Below are 17,749 nucleotides of genomic sequence, written 5' to 3' on the forward strand. Positions count from 1 at the left end.
TTTATGACTTGAAAATATTTGTTTTCAAAAACATATTTGGGTTTTCGAGCTTCGTCTTTTTGAAGTTGTTTTTTTTCGGTCGATATTTAGCACTGGCTCTCTAAAAAATTCGCAATTCATTTCCAGTGAGCTGTAATTTAATGTTTATAACGGTTATAGTTTCAACCTTTTGTTTCTCGTCTTTTACTTCTGTTACTACGAGATTTCGTAAAATGTTTGACATTTTTAAATAAGTTTGTCCATTTTAAAGGATTTTGTTTTCTTTTTAAATAGTAACTTTAATGATAGGTCCTATTGGCTGTGAAATATTGCGCAATTGAACTTTTTTATTGCTCTTATTGACAGTATTATGATTTCAACGGCTTCACTGCCATTTTTGATAAAGTTTAATTGAATTTGACCTTTTGTATATTGTCGGTATTTGTCCTTTTTCGTAATCGTATGACGTACAATGGATAGAGACAAGTCTCAATCGCCTCCTATGGAGCTATGAATGAACATTTTAGATATTTTACATGATATCCAATGATAATAATCACTATGGAAATAATTGTTTTCAGAAAAAAAGAAACGTATTTTTGAACTTCGCATTTTTTTCGCTCTTTTTTCGTCGACCTGTAATGCAATCGCATTGAAGGTAGGTCTCATATCTTTTCTTATGAAGTATAGTTCAATTTCTTATTTAGGTTCTATCTGATGCGAGTTTGATTTTGTTATGATTTTTTTAAGTAGAGTCATCGAGTTTTGGTCCTAACTAATGATTGTTATTTTGATTTGATTTTATTGTCATTCCTAGTAGTCCTTTCAGCAAAAAGTTTCATGGGCCCTCTAGCGTGGCTTTATTTTATTCCATTATTGGTTTTTTGAACGATATGTTCGTTATTGAAAGTTTTCTATCTCTTCATCATTTGGTAGCCATTTAAGTCATGAAAGTGGATGAGAAAGGGATCGGAACATTATATGGGTAAATGCTGCAATGGTTTCATGGTTTAGACATTATTTGGTTTTACAATAATTAGTTGTTGATACTAGTCAATATTTTAAGTTACAAGTTACAAAACTGCTGATTGCGTTTGTTTGAAATCGCAGAATTACGACCAGTTCATTTTTTTAAACTTTACCTCTTTTATCGAAAAACTTTGTCATATCGGATCTTTTCTGCTAGCCAAACCCCCCCCCCCCAGCCCTAAATAGGCGTTAAATTTGCACCCCTCAAAATCTAATTTTTCGCGAATTTTAAGAGCGATATTTGCATTTCATTGAAACAAGAGTGTCTGGGTAGATTGAAGGCACTTTTAGAATAGTTTCCATAAAAATTGTGAAAAATCAAGCCCATTTTGGTAATCAAATAATACCAAAAATGATCTAATACAGAAATTTAATTGATGCTTACGTTATATGCAACAAATATTGGTTGAATACGTAAAATTTTTAAAGCATAGCTGTGCCGGCTTTTAGTAAACGCACATTGTTCATATGTTCACGTATAGGATTACTTCCCTCTAACAATATGTTTACACATTTATAAATTGGGGGTGCCTAACTAAGCGGGGGGCGCTAGCAGAAAAGATCCATCATATCTAACCATTGTAACTTGCAAGTTTTATAAGTGTTGCCATGCTCGGATCTTTTCAGCAAGTACCCCCCCCCCTTTTGTACCTATTAGAGCATCACCACCCCTTCTGTGCTAAACTTTACCACGATATTACTTGGCCTACAGTTTACATAGCCGAAAATTAGTTTAAGCGCAATTGCGGACCGCTATTCATGGCCATTCCTCTCATGCGCTGTGGGATGTAATCCGCAAATCGCGGGTTGGTTATCGCGGCAAAGCCGCGACGCGCGCAAAGCGCGCCCACCGACCCGCCAGTCGGAAATTCTTTTCGCTTTGTGTTCCATTTTGGCTAGTTGCCATACCATGGTGTATACCGTGGTGTATTATTCTATTCATATTAACATAGTATTTGCATGCGTGGAAATTTATTAGTCGGCTCTGATTGGTCAATAAATAGCTCGCTGAAATTCTATTCAAGAATAGCCCCCTTTTTGCAAAAGGGGGGGGCAATTCTTGAAAAGATCCCACTACTCTAAACTCAATTCGCTTTTCAATAACTTTTGATTGCCCTATCCGGCACTAGATGAGATCACTAATTCGCTTTTTATTTTTAATTTAGTTTTTGTAGCTGAGCTTGTAGCTTCAATTGTCTGACAACTTTGAGCCAATATATTACAGATTAAAATTGGAGTGTAATGAAAGGCATGAAATTGTTTTGTTCACCCCTCATTCTTTTCACTCCGATGATAATCTCTATTAACTAGAATAATCAGATTTGATCACGACCTAATCATCCATTACAATAATAGGAATCTTAAATCGGGGTGGCGGGGTTTAATGATTTAAGCTGTTTAAAAATCGGCATTAAATTAGAGGGGGATAAGATAATAGGGTTGAAAAAACAGGACACTGTATAACTCGGGTACTTATACGCTATTTTAACAAAAAGCTCCTTACAGCATAATGTATACTCTCAAAGTGCGCCACACAAAACTCAAATTAAATTCAAAATCAAGCGTAAAGCATTCATTCAAACGTTGCTAGAGAGGATCAGCTTTGATCAGAATACCCCCACCCCCCCGCCCCCAAAAAAAATGTTCCGAATGATCCAAAAATGTCCCTGGAACGCATCAGGATTACCCATAACTATCCCTTCTGGTACGATACATTGTCTATACGTACAGTAGAACGAATTCTCAAAAATGAATTCTCGAAAATTTCTCAAAGAAATGAAGATATGTTGGAGACGAAATTGTTGTTGGAGAACCGATTACTTGTTTTCATGTGCAATAGAGTGAGATCGATAAACTTCTTGTTAGCTGCCCAATGAGCTAAACGTTTTCGGCGGGCTAATGGAACACTTTCACAAGCTACTAAGAAAAATTCTTGAGCTAGGACTCAGTTGACCGGACTAGTTGACCGGACACAGATCAAAAGGACAACAAATTGGGACAGTAGATCATAAATTAATCTCTATTTTTATTGGTTGAAATTAAACATTTATTTGCGAGCTGCAAAATAATTACATTGGCGCTAGTGAAAATGGCAGCAGTACCAAAATATAGAAAAAATATTGGTGGCCAATCACAATTGAGAAAATGGGAATATTGCTCTCTGATTGACTGATTGGTCAACAAATTCTCCATGTTTTAAAATAGGATATGAATGTTAACGTAAAGTTTCTCATTCTCAGAAATCGCCATAAGCCGAAAGATAAAAATTATATATTTTTGGGGGAAACTGGTCTCACGTTCGGTTGTGATAGATTCATATCAAGTCCCACGGGCCGCTGGGGCATGGCCAGATGCGGTAACAGAATAATCTAGCATTAGGCCATGTCAAATTTAGGCTAATTGAACGCATAAAGGTACAATGTTTTTAAATTTCTCAACCAATCACATTCGTTGAAATTTCTACATTTTGGTACGTCTGTTTGTTAAGAAGTCACCAATTACATTATCGCCATGCCTCGCGAGCGGTGGCTGCCGTATTGGTGGACAGGGCGTTTAGCCGACAGCCAAAAAATTGGAAATTAAGCCGACAATTAGAGTGAAATGAGCGTACAATTAGTTCTGAAGCTATGATTGGACATAGCTTAAATCACTATTTCGTAAGCGGACAAATATACCAACAACTATCGTAACGAAGGTCTATCCGTAGTCGCAATCCCCCGGGTCAGGGGGGGGGGGGTGCTGTCACGGAGAGGCCGTGGTGGAGCGCCACCCGAAGGCAAATCAAAGATAATTGTCCACCAAATTACTGATTTATGGACCAATGAGACTTTTTGGATCTTTTTCAACAATTGCCCCCCCCCCCCTTGCAAAAGGTGGGGGGGGGGGGGGGGGGGGGCTATTCTTGAATAGAATTTAAGCGAGCCATTTATTAACCAATCAGAGACGACTAATAACTTTCCACGATGCACATACTATGTTAAATTGAATAGAATAAAATACGCCATGGTATGGCAAGTAGCCGAACCGGAATACAAAGCGAAAAGAATTTCCGACTGGCGGATTGGCGGATCGGTGGGGGCGATAACCGACCCGCGATTTCCAGATTACATCCCACAGCGCATGAGAGGCATCGCCGTGAACAGCGGTCTGCGATTGCGCTTAAACTGATATTCGGCTATCTAAACTGTAGGCCAAGTAATATTATGGTAAAGTATAGCACAGAAGGGGAGGCGATTCTCTACTGGGTACCAAGGGGGGGGGGGCAATTGTTGAAAAGATCCCTTTTTTGACCAAAAATGATAAAACTGTCGGCTAAATTTCTCATTTTTTCCTTGTCGGCTAAACGCCCTGTAGGCCAATTTTCCTAGCACCCGCATGCAATGCAATGGGAAATCAATTCTGTTGTAAGTAGACATTCTGTGTAGGAATTAAAGCCGATGATGAGTTGGCCGAATATCTTCGCAACTAACAAATACTTCTTTTAACTATTTCAGTAGCAGAATTTGCTGATAGCTGATTGAGTATTTTGACCCTGACTTTGAAGATGCACGAAATGAAAGTGCTAGCGCAATTAGCTAGCCCCGGACAACGCTAAGATACCCTCTAAATACTTTCGGCTCAGTTCATTTTCTGTTAAATAAAGCGCACACAAATTTGAATTTGAAGCTTAGTCTATTTCTACAATGCTCTCCGTGTTGCATTGTTGGTGATATAATGTTCTAGAATATTCTCTTACCGTAATACAATAACACGCAGTGCGTCGTTGAATAGAATATTCTAGAACAAACTAATGGTGGCCGCCGTATTGGCCGACAGGGCGTTTAGCCGACAACCAAAAAATGGGGAAATTTAGCCGACAATTTAAGTAGAATGAGCAATAAAGCTTATTCTAAAGCGGTGATTGGCCAATTTAAAACACTATTTCGTAAGCGGACAAATATACTGCAGTTTTTTTTATCAACTAGTGTAACGAAGGTCTATCCGTGGTTGGACCGTATTTTACTGCATCTGGCCATGCCTCGCGGGCCATGGCCATGCCTCAGCGGCCCGTGGGACTTGATATGAATCTATCACAACCGAACTACTGATTTATGGACCAATTATTCACTTTTATTACCAATTATGATAAAACTGTCGGCTAAATTTCTCATTTTTTCCTTGTCGGCTAAACGCCCTGTCGGCCAATTTTCCTAGCACCCAAACTAATATCAATCAAGGCATGGTTGTACACAGCACTGAACAGAATGACGCTGAAGAATGTTCTAGAACAGAATATTCTGATCAGTATAAAAATCATGCTCTGAAACACCGTTTCATTAACTTTAATTTTCAAGTAAAAACATAAAATTTCAATTTAAATTCAGCTTTTGATCGACAGATTTTGTCATCGTATTATTGAAAACAATATATTCAATGCATCTATTTAATTGAAACTCCTTTCTATAATTCAACTCTAATCTCTAACAAAAACGATGTCTCGATTCGCACCAGCCATTGGGATTGACTTGGGAACAACCTACTCGTGCGTAGGTGTTTTCCAAAATGGGAAAGTGGAAATCATCGCCAACGACATGGGCCACAGAACAACACCATCTTACGTGGCTTTCAACGACTCAGAGCGGCTAATTGGAGATTCGGCCAAGAATCAAGCAGCTATGAACCCCAACAACACAGTATTTGACGCCAAGCGACTAATTGGCCGAAAGTTCTCAGAGGATACAGTTCAAAAGGACATGAAATTGTGGCCGTTCAAAGTTGTGAACAATAATGAGAAACCGCAAATTGAAGTTGAATACAAAGCTGAGATGAAGAGATTTCACGCTGAGGAAATCAGCTCAATGGTGCTGACCAAAATGAAGGAGACAGCGGAGGCCTACTTGGGTGCTAAGGTAAAGGATGCTGTAATCACAGTTCCGGCTTATTTCAACGACGCGCAAAGAGCGGCTACAAAAGACGCAGGAGCCATTGCGGGTCTGAACGTCCTGCGAATTATAAACGAGCCTACAGCCGCCGCTCTGGCTTATGGTCTGGACAAGAAAGTTTCAAGCGAGAGGAATGTCTTGATATTCGACCTGGGAGGAGGAACTTTCGATGTCTCGATTCTTTCTATTGAAGACGGGATGTTTGAGGTGAAATCGACCGCAGGAGACACCCATTTGGGTGGGGAGGATTTCGACAATCGATTGGTCAAACATCTAATTGAGGAGTTCAAAAGGAAACATAAACAGGATCCCTCACAGAACAAGAGATCCCTAAGACGTTTGAGGACGGCTGCGGAAGCTGCAAAACGAACCTTGTCATCAAGTTCTCAAGCTGCAATCGAAATCGACTCCCTTTACAATGGAATCGATTTCTACACTAACATCACCCGGGCTAGATTTGAAGACCTGTGCAGTGATCTTTTCAGAGGCACTTTAGATCCAGTAGAACGAGCTTTACGAGACGCTCAACTGAGTAAAGGACAAATACATGAAGTTGTTCTGGTCGGAGGGTCGACCCGAATTCCAAAAATTAGAAAACTTCTGGAAGAGTTTTTCAATGGAAAACAACTGAACTGCTCAATCAACCCTGACGAAGCAGTGGCTTATGGCGCAGCTGTTCAAGCTGCAGTCCTCACAAATGTCAAAGACGAGGTCATCAACGAGGTCCTTCTGGTCGACGTTGTTCCTCTTTCCCTGGGAATCGAGACTGCCGGAGGAGTGATGACTAAGTTGGTAGAACGAAGCACCAAAGTACCAACCAGAGCTCAGAACACATTCACAACTTACGCGGACAATCAACCAGCAGTTACCATTCAAGTATTCGAGGGCGAACGAGCCATGACGAAAGACAACAACCTTCTGGGATCCTTCAACTTGCAAGGAATCCCCCCAGCTCCCCGAGGCGTCCCGAAGATTGAGGTCTCGTTTGACGTTGACGCAAATTGCATGTTGACAGTGACCGCGAAAGACACAAGCACAGGCAAGAATGAGTCGATCAAGATAACGAATGAACAGAACCGACTAAGCCAAAAAGACATTGACAGGATGGTTGCTGATGCCGAGAAGTACAAAGCCGAAGACGATGCCTGCCGAGCGAGAGTATCTGCTAAGAACTCGCTTGAAAGCTACATATTAACTGTCAAGTCTTCGATCGAAGATCCTGCTGTAGCCGATAAGTTGGATGCTAAAGACAAGTCTATGGTTGTGGACTTACTGAAGAACGCGGAATCGTGGCTGGAGCGAAACCAACTCGCCGAAAAGGAGGAAATGGAACAAAAAATGAAGGAAATTCAGGATAAAGTGGCACCAGTTATGAGCAAGTTGTACTCCGGTGGATCTCCGGGTTCCAATGGGTCTGGACCAACGACGGAGGGCATGAACCGGGAGGCCAAGGGTCCTACTATTGAAGAGGTTGACTAAATAATGAAAACATAAATACTCGAAAACTGCCTAACTGATCTTTTGCAGTTCAATAATTATTTAGTTAAAGTTGTTAATGTTACAGTTAGTAAATGTTGATTTCTGTAGATTAATATCTCTGGATGGGAACATTCGTTTTTTTTTAATTTAATTATTCTGGTGGCCGGACAATAGATCGAAAGGACAACAGATCGAAAACAGAAAAATTGGGACAATAGATCGAAAATTAATCTCTATTCTTATTGGTTGAAATTAAGCATTATCTGCGGGCTGCAATATAATTACCACATTATGGCCATGCCTTAGCGGCCCGTGGGACTTGATATGAATCTAACACAACCGAACAAAATATCACAACAGAACATGTTATATGCAGTTAATAAATGAGCGCTTAAATCTGATTGGCCAATACGCAACTTGAATTATTTAATTTTCGATCTATTGTTCCAATTTTTGCTTTCGATCTGTTGTCTTTCGATCTATTGTCCCAGCACCAATTATTCTTGGGTTAAATGAATTTTACTTGAAAGGACTAATTAGACATTGAGGCAAGATGCTTTGGTTTCAACGATAAACATTACACCTAGGAATTAACAAATATCTAATGACTGTTGCTCACATATCAAATCAAATCACATAGTTTCAAATGGGTGGCCGCCGTATTGGCCGACACGGCGTTTAGCCGACAACCAAAAAATGCGAAATTTAGCCGACAATTTAAGTAAAATGAGCAATAAAACTTATTCCGAAGCTGTGATTGGCCAATTTAAAACACTCTTTCGTAAGCGCACAAATACACCTCAGTTTTTTCATCAACTAGTGTAAAGGTCTATCCGTAGTCGGCCTCGCGGGCCATGGCCATGCCTCAGCGACCCGTGGGACTTAATATGAATCTATCACAACCGAACTACTGATTTATGGACCAATGAGACTTTTATGACCAATTATGATAAAACTGTCGGCTAAATTTCTCATTTTTTCCTTGTCGGCTAAACTCCCTGTCGGCCAATTTTCCTAGCACCTTTCAAACACACTACTACAATTCAACAGACTTGAAGACTTAATAACAATCCTGAGCTTTCTATTTTTACATCACAAGAGCATTAAACAAAAGTAAATAAGATCAGCAGATAGATTGCTATTAGATACAAAATAACCCCTTTTCAAGCATGTCAATATAGGCATTAAATGTAGTTTAAGCTGATGATTTCTTTGCTAAAAAACTGAAGTAATACCAAGAGTTATAAAGATTTGTTACATTAAGTATCACAATCAAGACAGGTAGTTAAAGAGAAAGAAAATTAGAGAAAACTTACAAAAGAGAAACATACCGCTGAATAAACAATCATAGCAAAGACGAGTGTAATACACTTCAGATGAGTGAGCAAAGACTCAGGGTTAAATTTGATCGCATCCCTCTAAAGGTAATCCGCAACCCAACCTCAATCAACCTTCTCCGGGTACCACTGATGAATTCAGAAGAAGGTAAAAATCATTGCCTAACGCATTGACCACATGCTGGACGATCACTTTAATCCAATGAAATTGGTACAACCATTTTATGGAACTTTACTAGTGACCGGACAATAGATCGAAAGGACGGATCTTTTCTGTTTTTGCCCCCCCCCCCCCCCCCCCCCCCCCCCACGTCCATTTGCACCCCCCACTTACGCATGTTATAGCATATGGTTTGGATTTTATACAATTACATACAATTACGCACAAACGGCATTTACAATTTAATTATGCAGCGAAGTTTTGAAATTAAGACGTATACGGTAATTGAACTTTGCTAATAATGTAAGCAGACAAAGAATAATGCGTCATTTTACTATTTTAGCGCTTATATTCCATAGGATTGGCTTTATGACACTAATTTTATTGATAACCGGAAACAAAAATCCATCCAATCTTTTGCTGGTGCCGGCACGTTATTGTGCCTAAAATGAAGGATCTCTAAGGACAAAAAGTACATATTTGGGGGGTGCAAACAGCCTGGTTATATAGGACTGGGGGGGCAAAAACAGAAAAGATCCGAAAGGACAACAGATCGAAAACCGAAAAATTGGGACAATAGGTCGAAAATTAATCTTTATTCTTATTGGTTGAAACTAAGCATTATTTGCGAGTTGCAATATAATTAACACATTATGACCATGCCTCGCGAGCCATGGCCATGCCTTAGCGGCCCGTGGGACTTGATATGAATCTATCACAACCGAACAAAATAGCACAACATAACATGTTATATGCTGTATAATATATGAGCGCACAAATCTGATTGGCCAATACGCAACTTGAATAATTTAATTTTCGATCTATTGTCCCAATTTTTGCTTTCGATCTGTTGTCTTTCGATCTGTTGTCCTAGCACCAACTTTACTAGTCTTCATTTTAAAATTTCTAGCATTTTAAAATTTCATAATAGAATTTTCATTCCAGCATTTTAATTGGATATGCATCAAATGGAAATCAAGACTTTTTACTTGCAATCCAGAATTTGTACGAGTTAAAGGAATTACAACTTAAACTTGTCAAATTAGTCGCACCATAGAGTATTTGAAACTAAAAAGAAGTACATAAGGTTTACGAGACCGTTTTTTTTAAATCGATGTTTCGGTTCAACTAAAATTCCATAAAGTCTATATAAACTATACTCAACATTTTACTTAAGAAAACGTTTACAAAATTGCTTGCAAAAATACAATTGTAACGCCTGCTCTCCTTAGAGAAACAAGACACAGTAACAAGCATTAAACTGATGACAGATTGTGCTTCAAAAAGCAACCTATGGAAATTAAAGAAGACAAAAATGAGGAGTTTTAACTGCTTTTCTTAGTTTTCAAGCTCTTTGATGTTTCTAGTCATATTTTTATACACGTTGAAACTGCCTGGTTTAGTGGCTGCAGATAAAATTGTCGACAAAGTCGGACCAGTTTTTCATAAAAGCACTTTTCAGAATAGTCTATATCAACAACAAACCGATTCGCAAACCAAGATTATGTTGCAATGTCCACGAATTTCTCAAGCAGTAGATACGTCGGTATGCTGATTTTTTGAATGTGAGGTAGTTCAAATTTGAGTTTTTGTTTCAATCCATTTACTAGTAAAAGGAAACAATATAAAGATGTTGACAATCGTGACTAAACTAAATTGGCTTGATAGAATAATAATAATAATAATAATAATAATAATAATAATAATAATAATAATAATAATAATAATAATAATAATAATAATAATAATAATAATAATAATAATAATAATAATAATAATAATAATGATAATAATAATAATAATAATAATAATAATAGTAATAATAATAATAATAATAATAATAATGATAATAATAATAATAATAATATTAATAATAATAATAATAATAATAATAATAATAATAATAATAATAATAATAATAATAATAATAATAATAATAATAATAATACCAATAATAATAATAATAATAATAATAATAATAATAATAATAATAATAATAATACTAATAATAATAATAATAATAATAATAATAATAATAATAATAATAATAATAATAATAATAATAATAATAATAATAAAAATAATAATAATAATAATAATAATAATAATAATAATAATAATAATAATACTAATAATAATAATAATAATAATAATAATAATAATAATAATAATAATAATAATAATAATAATAATAATAATAATAATAGTAATAATAATAATAATAATAATAATAAGAATAATAATAATAATAATAATAATAATAATAATAATAATAATAATAATAATAATAATAATGATAATGATAATAATAATAATAATAATAATAATAATAAAAATAATAATAATAATAATAATAATAACCGGGTTGAATTTTTCCGCCCAAAATGATGTAAGAGTGGGGCTGCAATGGGAGGATTTTTTAGGAAAATGCAGCTCAAAACTCTTACGTCTTTTTGGGATGCATTGGGCTTCCAAGGGGGGTAAAATGGTGTAAGAGTGAGGGGGTAAAAAACAAATTAACCCCCCACTCTTACATCTTTTTTGGTCTGCCAAGGGGGGTAAAACGATGTGAGAGTTCGAGGGTAATTTGTCTTTTACCCCCTCACTCTTACACCATTTTACCCCCCCCCCCCCTTGGAAGACCTAAAAGACTGTAACAGGGGGGGTTAATTTGTCTTTTACCCCCTCACTCTTACACCATTTTACCCCCCTTGGAAACCCAACGCAGCCCAAAAAGATGTAAGAGTTTTGAGCTGCATTTTCCTAAAAAATCCTCCCACTGCAGCCCCACTCTTACATCATTTTACCCCCCTTGGCAGCCCAAATCTTACATCATTTTACCCCCCCCCCCCCGGGCAGCCCAACTCTTACATCATTTTATCCCCTCAGTCTTACATTTTTTAGCCCCCATACCTGAAGACTGCTAGTCTTGAACCCACAACCTCTGTACCCTCAGCTGCGTCGCCTTATCCTCAAGACCATCAAGCTTGTCCAACTCATGACGGTCTTTATATATGAATAAGACTTGTTAGAATTACCCCATCTCAACAAATTACCCCCTCACTCTCACATCGTTTTACCTCCTCAGAACAAATTTCCCCCTCACTCTTACACCATTTTACACCCCTTGGCAGCCCAACTATTACATCATTTCAACCCCTCTGAACAAATTACCCCCTCACTCTTAAAACAAATTACCCCCCATGGCAGCCCAACTCTTACATCATTTTACACTCTCTGCACAAATTACCCCCTTACTCTTACATCGTTTTACCCCCTCAGAACAAATTACCCCCTCACTCTTACACCATTTTACCCCCCTTGGCAGCCAAACTATTACATCATTTCAACCCCTCTGAACAAAAGACCCCCTCACTCTTGCAACATTTTACCCCCCCCCCCTCCCCCCGCTCATTGCAGCCCACTCTTACATGGCAATTTCTGTCAGGGAAACAATTCCTGAAAAGTCCTCCCATTGCAGCCCACTCTTACATGTCAGTTTCAGTCAGGGGTGGTGGGGGGGGGGGCTAATCCCTGAAAAGTCCTCCCATTGCAGCCCACTCTTACATGTCAAAATCAGTCAGGGGGGTAATTCCTGAGAAGTCCTCCCATTTCAGCTCATTGCAGCCCACTCTTACATGGCAATTTCAGTCAGGGGGTAATTCCTCAAAAGTCCTCCCATTGCAGCCCAACTCTTACATCATTTTGCCCCCTCTGAACAAATTATCCCCACACTCTTACATCAATTTACCCCCATAGACAAATTACCCCAACCCCACTCTTACATCAAAATGGGAGGATTTTAGGGAGGACATTCGACCCGGTTAATAATAATGATAATAATAATAATAATAATAAAAATAATAATAATAATAATAATAATAAAAATAATAATAATAATGAATTCAACCATACATGGTTACAACCAGCTTGGTAGTCCCCAGATTAGGGGAGAAATCAAGTTTCAGTAATTAAAATTTCTCGAAAATTTTCCATCCTGGAGGGTAACTTTTATATTTGAATCTTTTCACTGCCCACTTTCAAAAGGTCTTCACTTCTCTTCGAAACTGACATGGATTTCTGTGTTGTGAATAGTTAGAAAAACTGTTAAATTGAGACAATTATTTATTGAATCTGGCCACTCTATTAAAGTAATTATCTTCAGATCGTTTCTGAAATGTTTTTCTGGCTTCAATAAAAATTTTTTCAATTGATCTGGTCTTTGGACAACCAATTGTTACTGACCAGTGGTCTGAGGCATTCATAGAAGTTAAGCCCACTAAAATTTTGTTAAGCAGAATTAGGTTTTCACCAATGTGCATTTGACAGTTTCTTTTGTGGTGCGGGGTATAACTCTTCTTAACTGATTCAGTTTTTGGAATACTTTCTTTATGGCTATTTCGAGGTGACAATTCCAAGTCATGCTGGACGTAAAAATTAAACCGAGGTCTTTAATTTGTTTTTCGTTTTTGCTAGCATTGCCTTTTGCGAATAACTTTTTGGACGAATCATATGTATTTTTGTATGAGAACTCGAGAATAATGAATTTGTCAAAGTTGAAATTTAGTTTTTTTAAAACCTGACCATTCGATAGTTCTATTTACATCAAACTGAAGTTCTTCACGTTCTGACATCTGTCTTATTATTTTCGTATCATCGGCATAAAGAAATGTTTTATTAATAAGTTGATCAGGTAGGTCACTTATGTACACGGAGAACAAAAACACAGCAAAGATTGATCTCTGGGGACCCCCGCTTGAGTTTTTTGCGAAAGTCGAGTAATTGTCTGCCATTTTTACTCTCTGCTGTCGATTAACTAGATATGAAGCAAAAAAAATTCAAAAACTTTTCATCAAATCCAAAACGAGTGAGCTTTCGAAGAACAATATTATTATCAATCGCTTCAAAAGCTTTAGTAATGTCCAAGTAAACTTTTATTGGGATTGAATTATCATCTAAAACTTGATATAAGTTATCACAATATAGCAATAATTGTGTTATTGTTGAATGCTTTTGCCGAAAACCATGTTGCGCAGTGCGAAGCTTCCTTTCGACTGTCTTCTTAATTTGTTTGTAAACTATTCTTTCAAAAACTATAGAAATAGCACAGAGCATTGCAATTGGTCTGTAATTCTTAGTTTCCGTTTTGCTACCATTTTTGTGATGAGGACGCACGTGTATGTTTTTCCAGATTCGGAAAATTGGCAAGCGTTAATAATGCAGCTAAATATATATAGGATACTATTTATAACGTAAGGCGCTGAGGCTTTTAAGAGTGATAGTGTTATTTGATCATAGGAGTTGACACCAGATTTAATTTGTAATATTTCCTCTAGCACATCTTTTGCGTTGATTGTTTTATCGTCCAGAAAAATCCCCGGTTGAGCTGTTTCAGGCACAGCAATGTCAGAATTATCTTCGATAGAAACTGAAAAAACATGCTCGTTAAAAGTTTCCGCAATTTGCTGATAACCCTTTATATCTTGGCCTCTGTATTTCATTTTCTCGGGGAAATTTTGTTCTTGGTTTAGTTTTTGCAAAAATTTGTATGCATTGTTGTTTGTTGAAATACAGAAATTCTCGATAAAATTTTGTTTGTCCTTAAGCTAGGAGAAATTCAATTCCACCTCCAACTTTCCAATTTCCTCTGATCTTTTGTTTGGTTTCCTTAGCGTCTTCAACTTGTTTTCTCTGTGTACACTATGGAAGACATGTAAGATGGTGCATCAAGCCAGCGTTTTGTTATATGAGGTATTGATTTTTCGCAATCATTGTAAAAACTCTGATAAAAACAATGAAGCAAGTCGTTGGGACACCTGTATGACAATTCGGGGATTTCAAAATACAAGATAAAAAAGTTCCAAGCTGCTTTGTTGATGTTGAGTTTTTGGAAGAGAGGCTTTTGTTCTTTTCTTGTGAGTCTTACAGAAATTTCTGCTATGACAATTTGTGATCAGAGAAGGATTTAGCCTCAACCGCTAGATTACATTGCTCCCGAATTATTCATAGAAAGATGTCAGGACGAAAAATGGAGTTGAGGATTGAGCAAAGGTTCAGAGCATCTATTTCTTCTAAGAAATTTATTTCAAATTCGTTTCTACTAGAAAGTCTATTCCAGACAGTATGTGGAAAATTGACATCACCATTCATAATTATTAATTTTTTCTGAGTATTGGAGTCGAACAGCGACTCCAATTTATATAATACTATATTCATTGAACGTCCTAATTCAGTATCAGAAACCCGGTATTTGCTGTTTTGTGGAGGGTTATACAAGGTGATGATTATTAAAACAAGGTCGTTTAGGAAATAAACAGAACATGACAAAAAATCAAAGTTTGTTTCAGTTTCTACCGCTTGAATGAAACAAAGGTTTGTATTGTGAGCAATAAGAGTACCACCGTGAGTTCCAACATTTCTATCTTTTCTTGACTGCACGAAAAATGGCCGATTTTGGAAAATTTCTTACTTCATCTGTAAGCCATGTTTCTGTTAAGCAAAACTTGTCAGTATCGCGTTTTTTTAGTTAAAATGAAAATTAATTCTGCGATCAATTGTTAAAATTGACCTGCAGTTCAATATACCTACCTTCAGTGCTTTTTTCTCCTTTAGTCATGAACGTGAAGTTGTCTGATGACCTATCTTTTGACATATTTCTTCTACTGAGAGAGTTATGTCTGCAAACTGGTTTTCAACGAACAACGCCCCGGATCAAATTTTGATTTCCGATCTGTTAATGTTCAGTTTTTGTGCAAGTTTGAAACGACAGTCAAGTAACTTTTTTTCCCATTCATCTTTGGATAAGAAAGTTTTCACGAAAATATTTTTAGCCTTCAATTTTTGATTCAAAATCAAGAGCAGTCGATAGTTCCAAGGATTAGTCAACTTAACTACAATTAAACGTGTTCTTTGTGCTGCTTCGTCAAACTTTCCTAGACGCAAAACATCTTCAACAATGATTTTGTCAATTCCTCAATAATGTGCAATCTCTTCTACTTTTTTTGTCGTAGCTGATCAACTCCACAAAAGAAAGTGTTCCCCTACTATCTTTGGTTTTCTCAGCAACGCCAAAAAGAATCAATTTGTTTTGGTTTTCACTTTTTTGAATTTGATTTTTGTCACTTGGTGTTTTTGAAGAGAGCTGTTTTTCTGTTTCGAAAATTTTTGAATTCATATTTATGTGAACATTTCTTATGCAATCGCGAATTTCAGTTTTGAATGATTCTATTTCAGATTTCAAGTTGTTTTTCATGTCCTCAATTTTTTGAAATAATTCATCTTTAATATTTGACTGATCTTGGGGAATAACGACTTGATTTCGACAACGTAAACATGCCCAAAAACATCCATTAATGTTCCCCAGTGTTCTAAAATTTTCCTCTGACAGGTCTAAATTTCCTCTGCAGGAGGATTTCCTCCTAACATGGAACCATATGAGACACTTGAAGCTTTGTATGCTAAATGCAGTACAATTGCTTCTACATATACCGCATGGAAAATCTTCACAAGAGGCTTCTTTTGTTTTAGAGCCTTTTTTGTGAGTCATGTTAATTTTTTTAAAACTGCCCAGTGGCACCTCATGGAACCTGGGGACAACTTAAAACAATACTTCTTCAGGAATGCCTCAATGATACAAAACTTTTAAGGGGGACTGTTCTTCTTCTTAAACGCAAAAAAACAGCCAAATAAATGGAACGATCTAACCGGATATATTGAGTCCTTTTTCTAGCTTCAGTGTGTTTTTCCACCCCAAAATAACATTCAGGACGCAAAAAAAGCTTTCTCGTTCTGGATTTTTTGATAATTCTTTGATATATCAAATCTTTTCTCAACGCTTTTCTTTAGTAAGGCAAAGCTAGCGCACGTGCAATATCAATAAATTTCATAACTTTCATGCTTTTTTTTAATTCAACTGTTCAATTTGTCCTTGAGATTGTTTATTTATTCTTTTTATGAGCTCGGCTGCTGCTGGGATGGCCTCAATTATGAGTAATGCAGCTGCTGGGATGGCCTCAATTTTAAGTTAAAAGGTCATTTTTAGGAGTTTTAGAGCTCAAAATGGTGCAATATTCCATAAGTTTTGTGATTTTTTTAATTTTTGTTTGATTAGTCTTAGAACGTAGTTTTTAAAAGTTGAGGAAGGCCTTTTGGGAGACAAAAAAACTCGTTATCACCATTTTATGACCCATATCTTTTTGCACTGCACACACAAACACGCAAAATGATACTAATATTTGCAACTTTTTTCAAGTTTTTTTTTGAAATTTTTTTGTCATTTTTGAGTTTTTTCATTTTCAGGGGCCAGGGAATCCGCTTTAAGGTTTGATAACAGGTCACTGTTTGGTTTCTAGTAACAAGTGTTTGGTTTTCAACAATTTAATGTCTACAATTTCAGCATTTTTTGTTTTCCTAATGTTTTCGTCAATTTTTGATATTTGTCCCTTCTCAAGTGCCAGGAAACCTATTCCACGATTTGAAAAAGTGTTACTGCATTGTTGTTAGTTTCAATGGATTTGTTTCCAACAAATTAACTTTTCGAATTTTGAAAACTTTTTGATAAAATTTGCAATTTTTTCAAAGTTTTTTTAAAAAACATTTGTCTTTTATTCAGTTTTTCTTGCCTAAGTAGCCAGATAACCTCATACACGGTTTGATAGTATGTTATTAAATAGTTGCTAGGGGGCAATTGAAAGGTTTTCAACATTTTAAAAGAGCGAATTTCTTTTTTGAAATTTGAAGTTTATAAAAATTATTGCCTATCCATATTTGAACCAATTAATTTATTAAGGCTTGGAAGTGGTTTACTGGATAGCCTCTAGAGACACAGGAATGATTCTTAAGAT

General features: G+C 36.6%; 1 protein-coding gene across 1 annotated transcript; it reads left to right on the plus strand.

Moving 5' to 3' along the window:
* The first annotated feature begins 5,270 nt into the window (after positions 1 to 5,270).
* Positions 5,271 to 7,808, plus strand: LOC142340729 (heat shock 70 kDa protein-like). Its single transcript, XM_075391428.1, has 2 exons — positions 5,271 to 5,292; positions 5,373 to 7,808. The coding sequence occupies exon 2, from the start codon at positions 5,481 to 5,483 to the stop codon at positions 7,407 to 7,409; it is 1,929 nt and encodes a 642-aa protein (XP_075247543.1). The 5' UTR covers positions 5,271 to 5,292; positions 5,373 to 5,480; the 3' UTR covers positions 7,410 to 7,808.
* Positions 7,809 to 17,749: the final 9,941 nt, after the last annotated feature.

The sequence above is a fragment of the Convolutriloba macropyga genome, chromosome 6 (genome assembly GCF_964194025.1).
Source record: "Convolutriloba macropyga chromosome 6, txConMacr16.3, whole genome shotgun sequence".
Classification (NCBI taxonomy): domain Eukaryota; kingdom Metazoa; phylum Xenacoelomorpha; order Acoela; family Convolutidae; genus Convolutriloba; species Convolutriloba macropyga.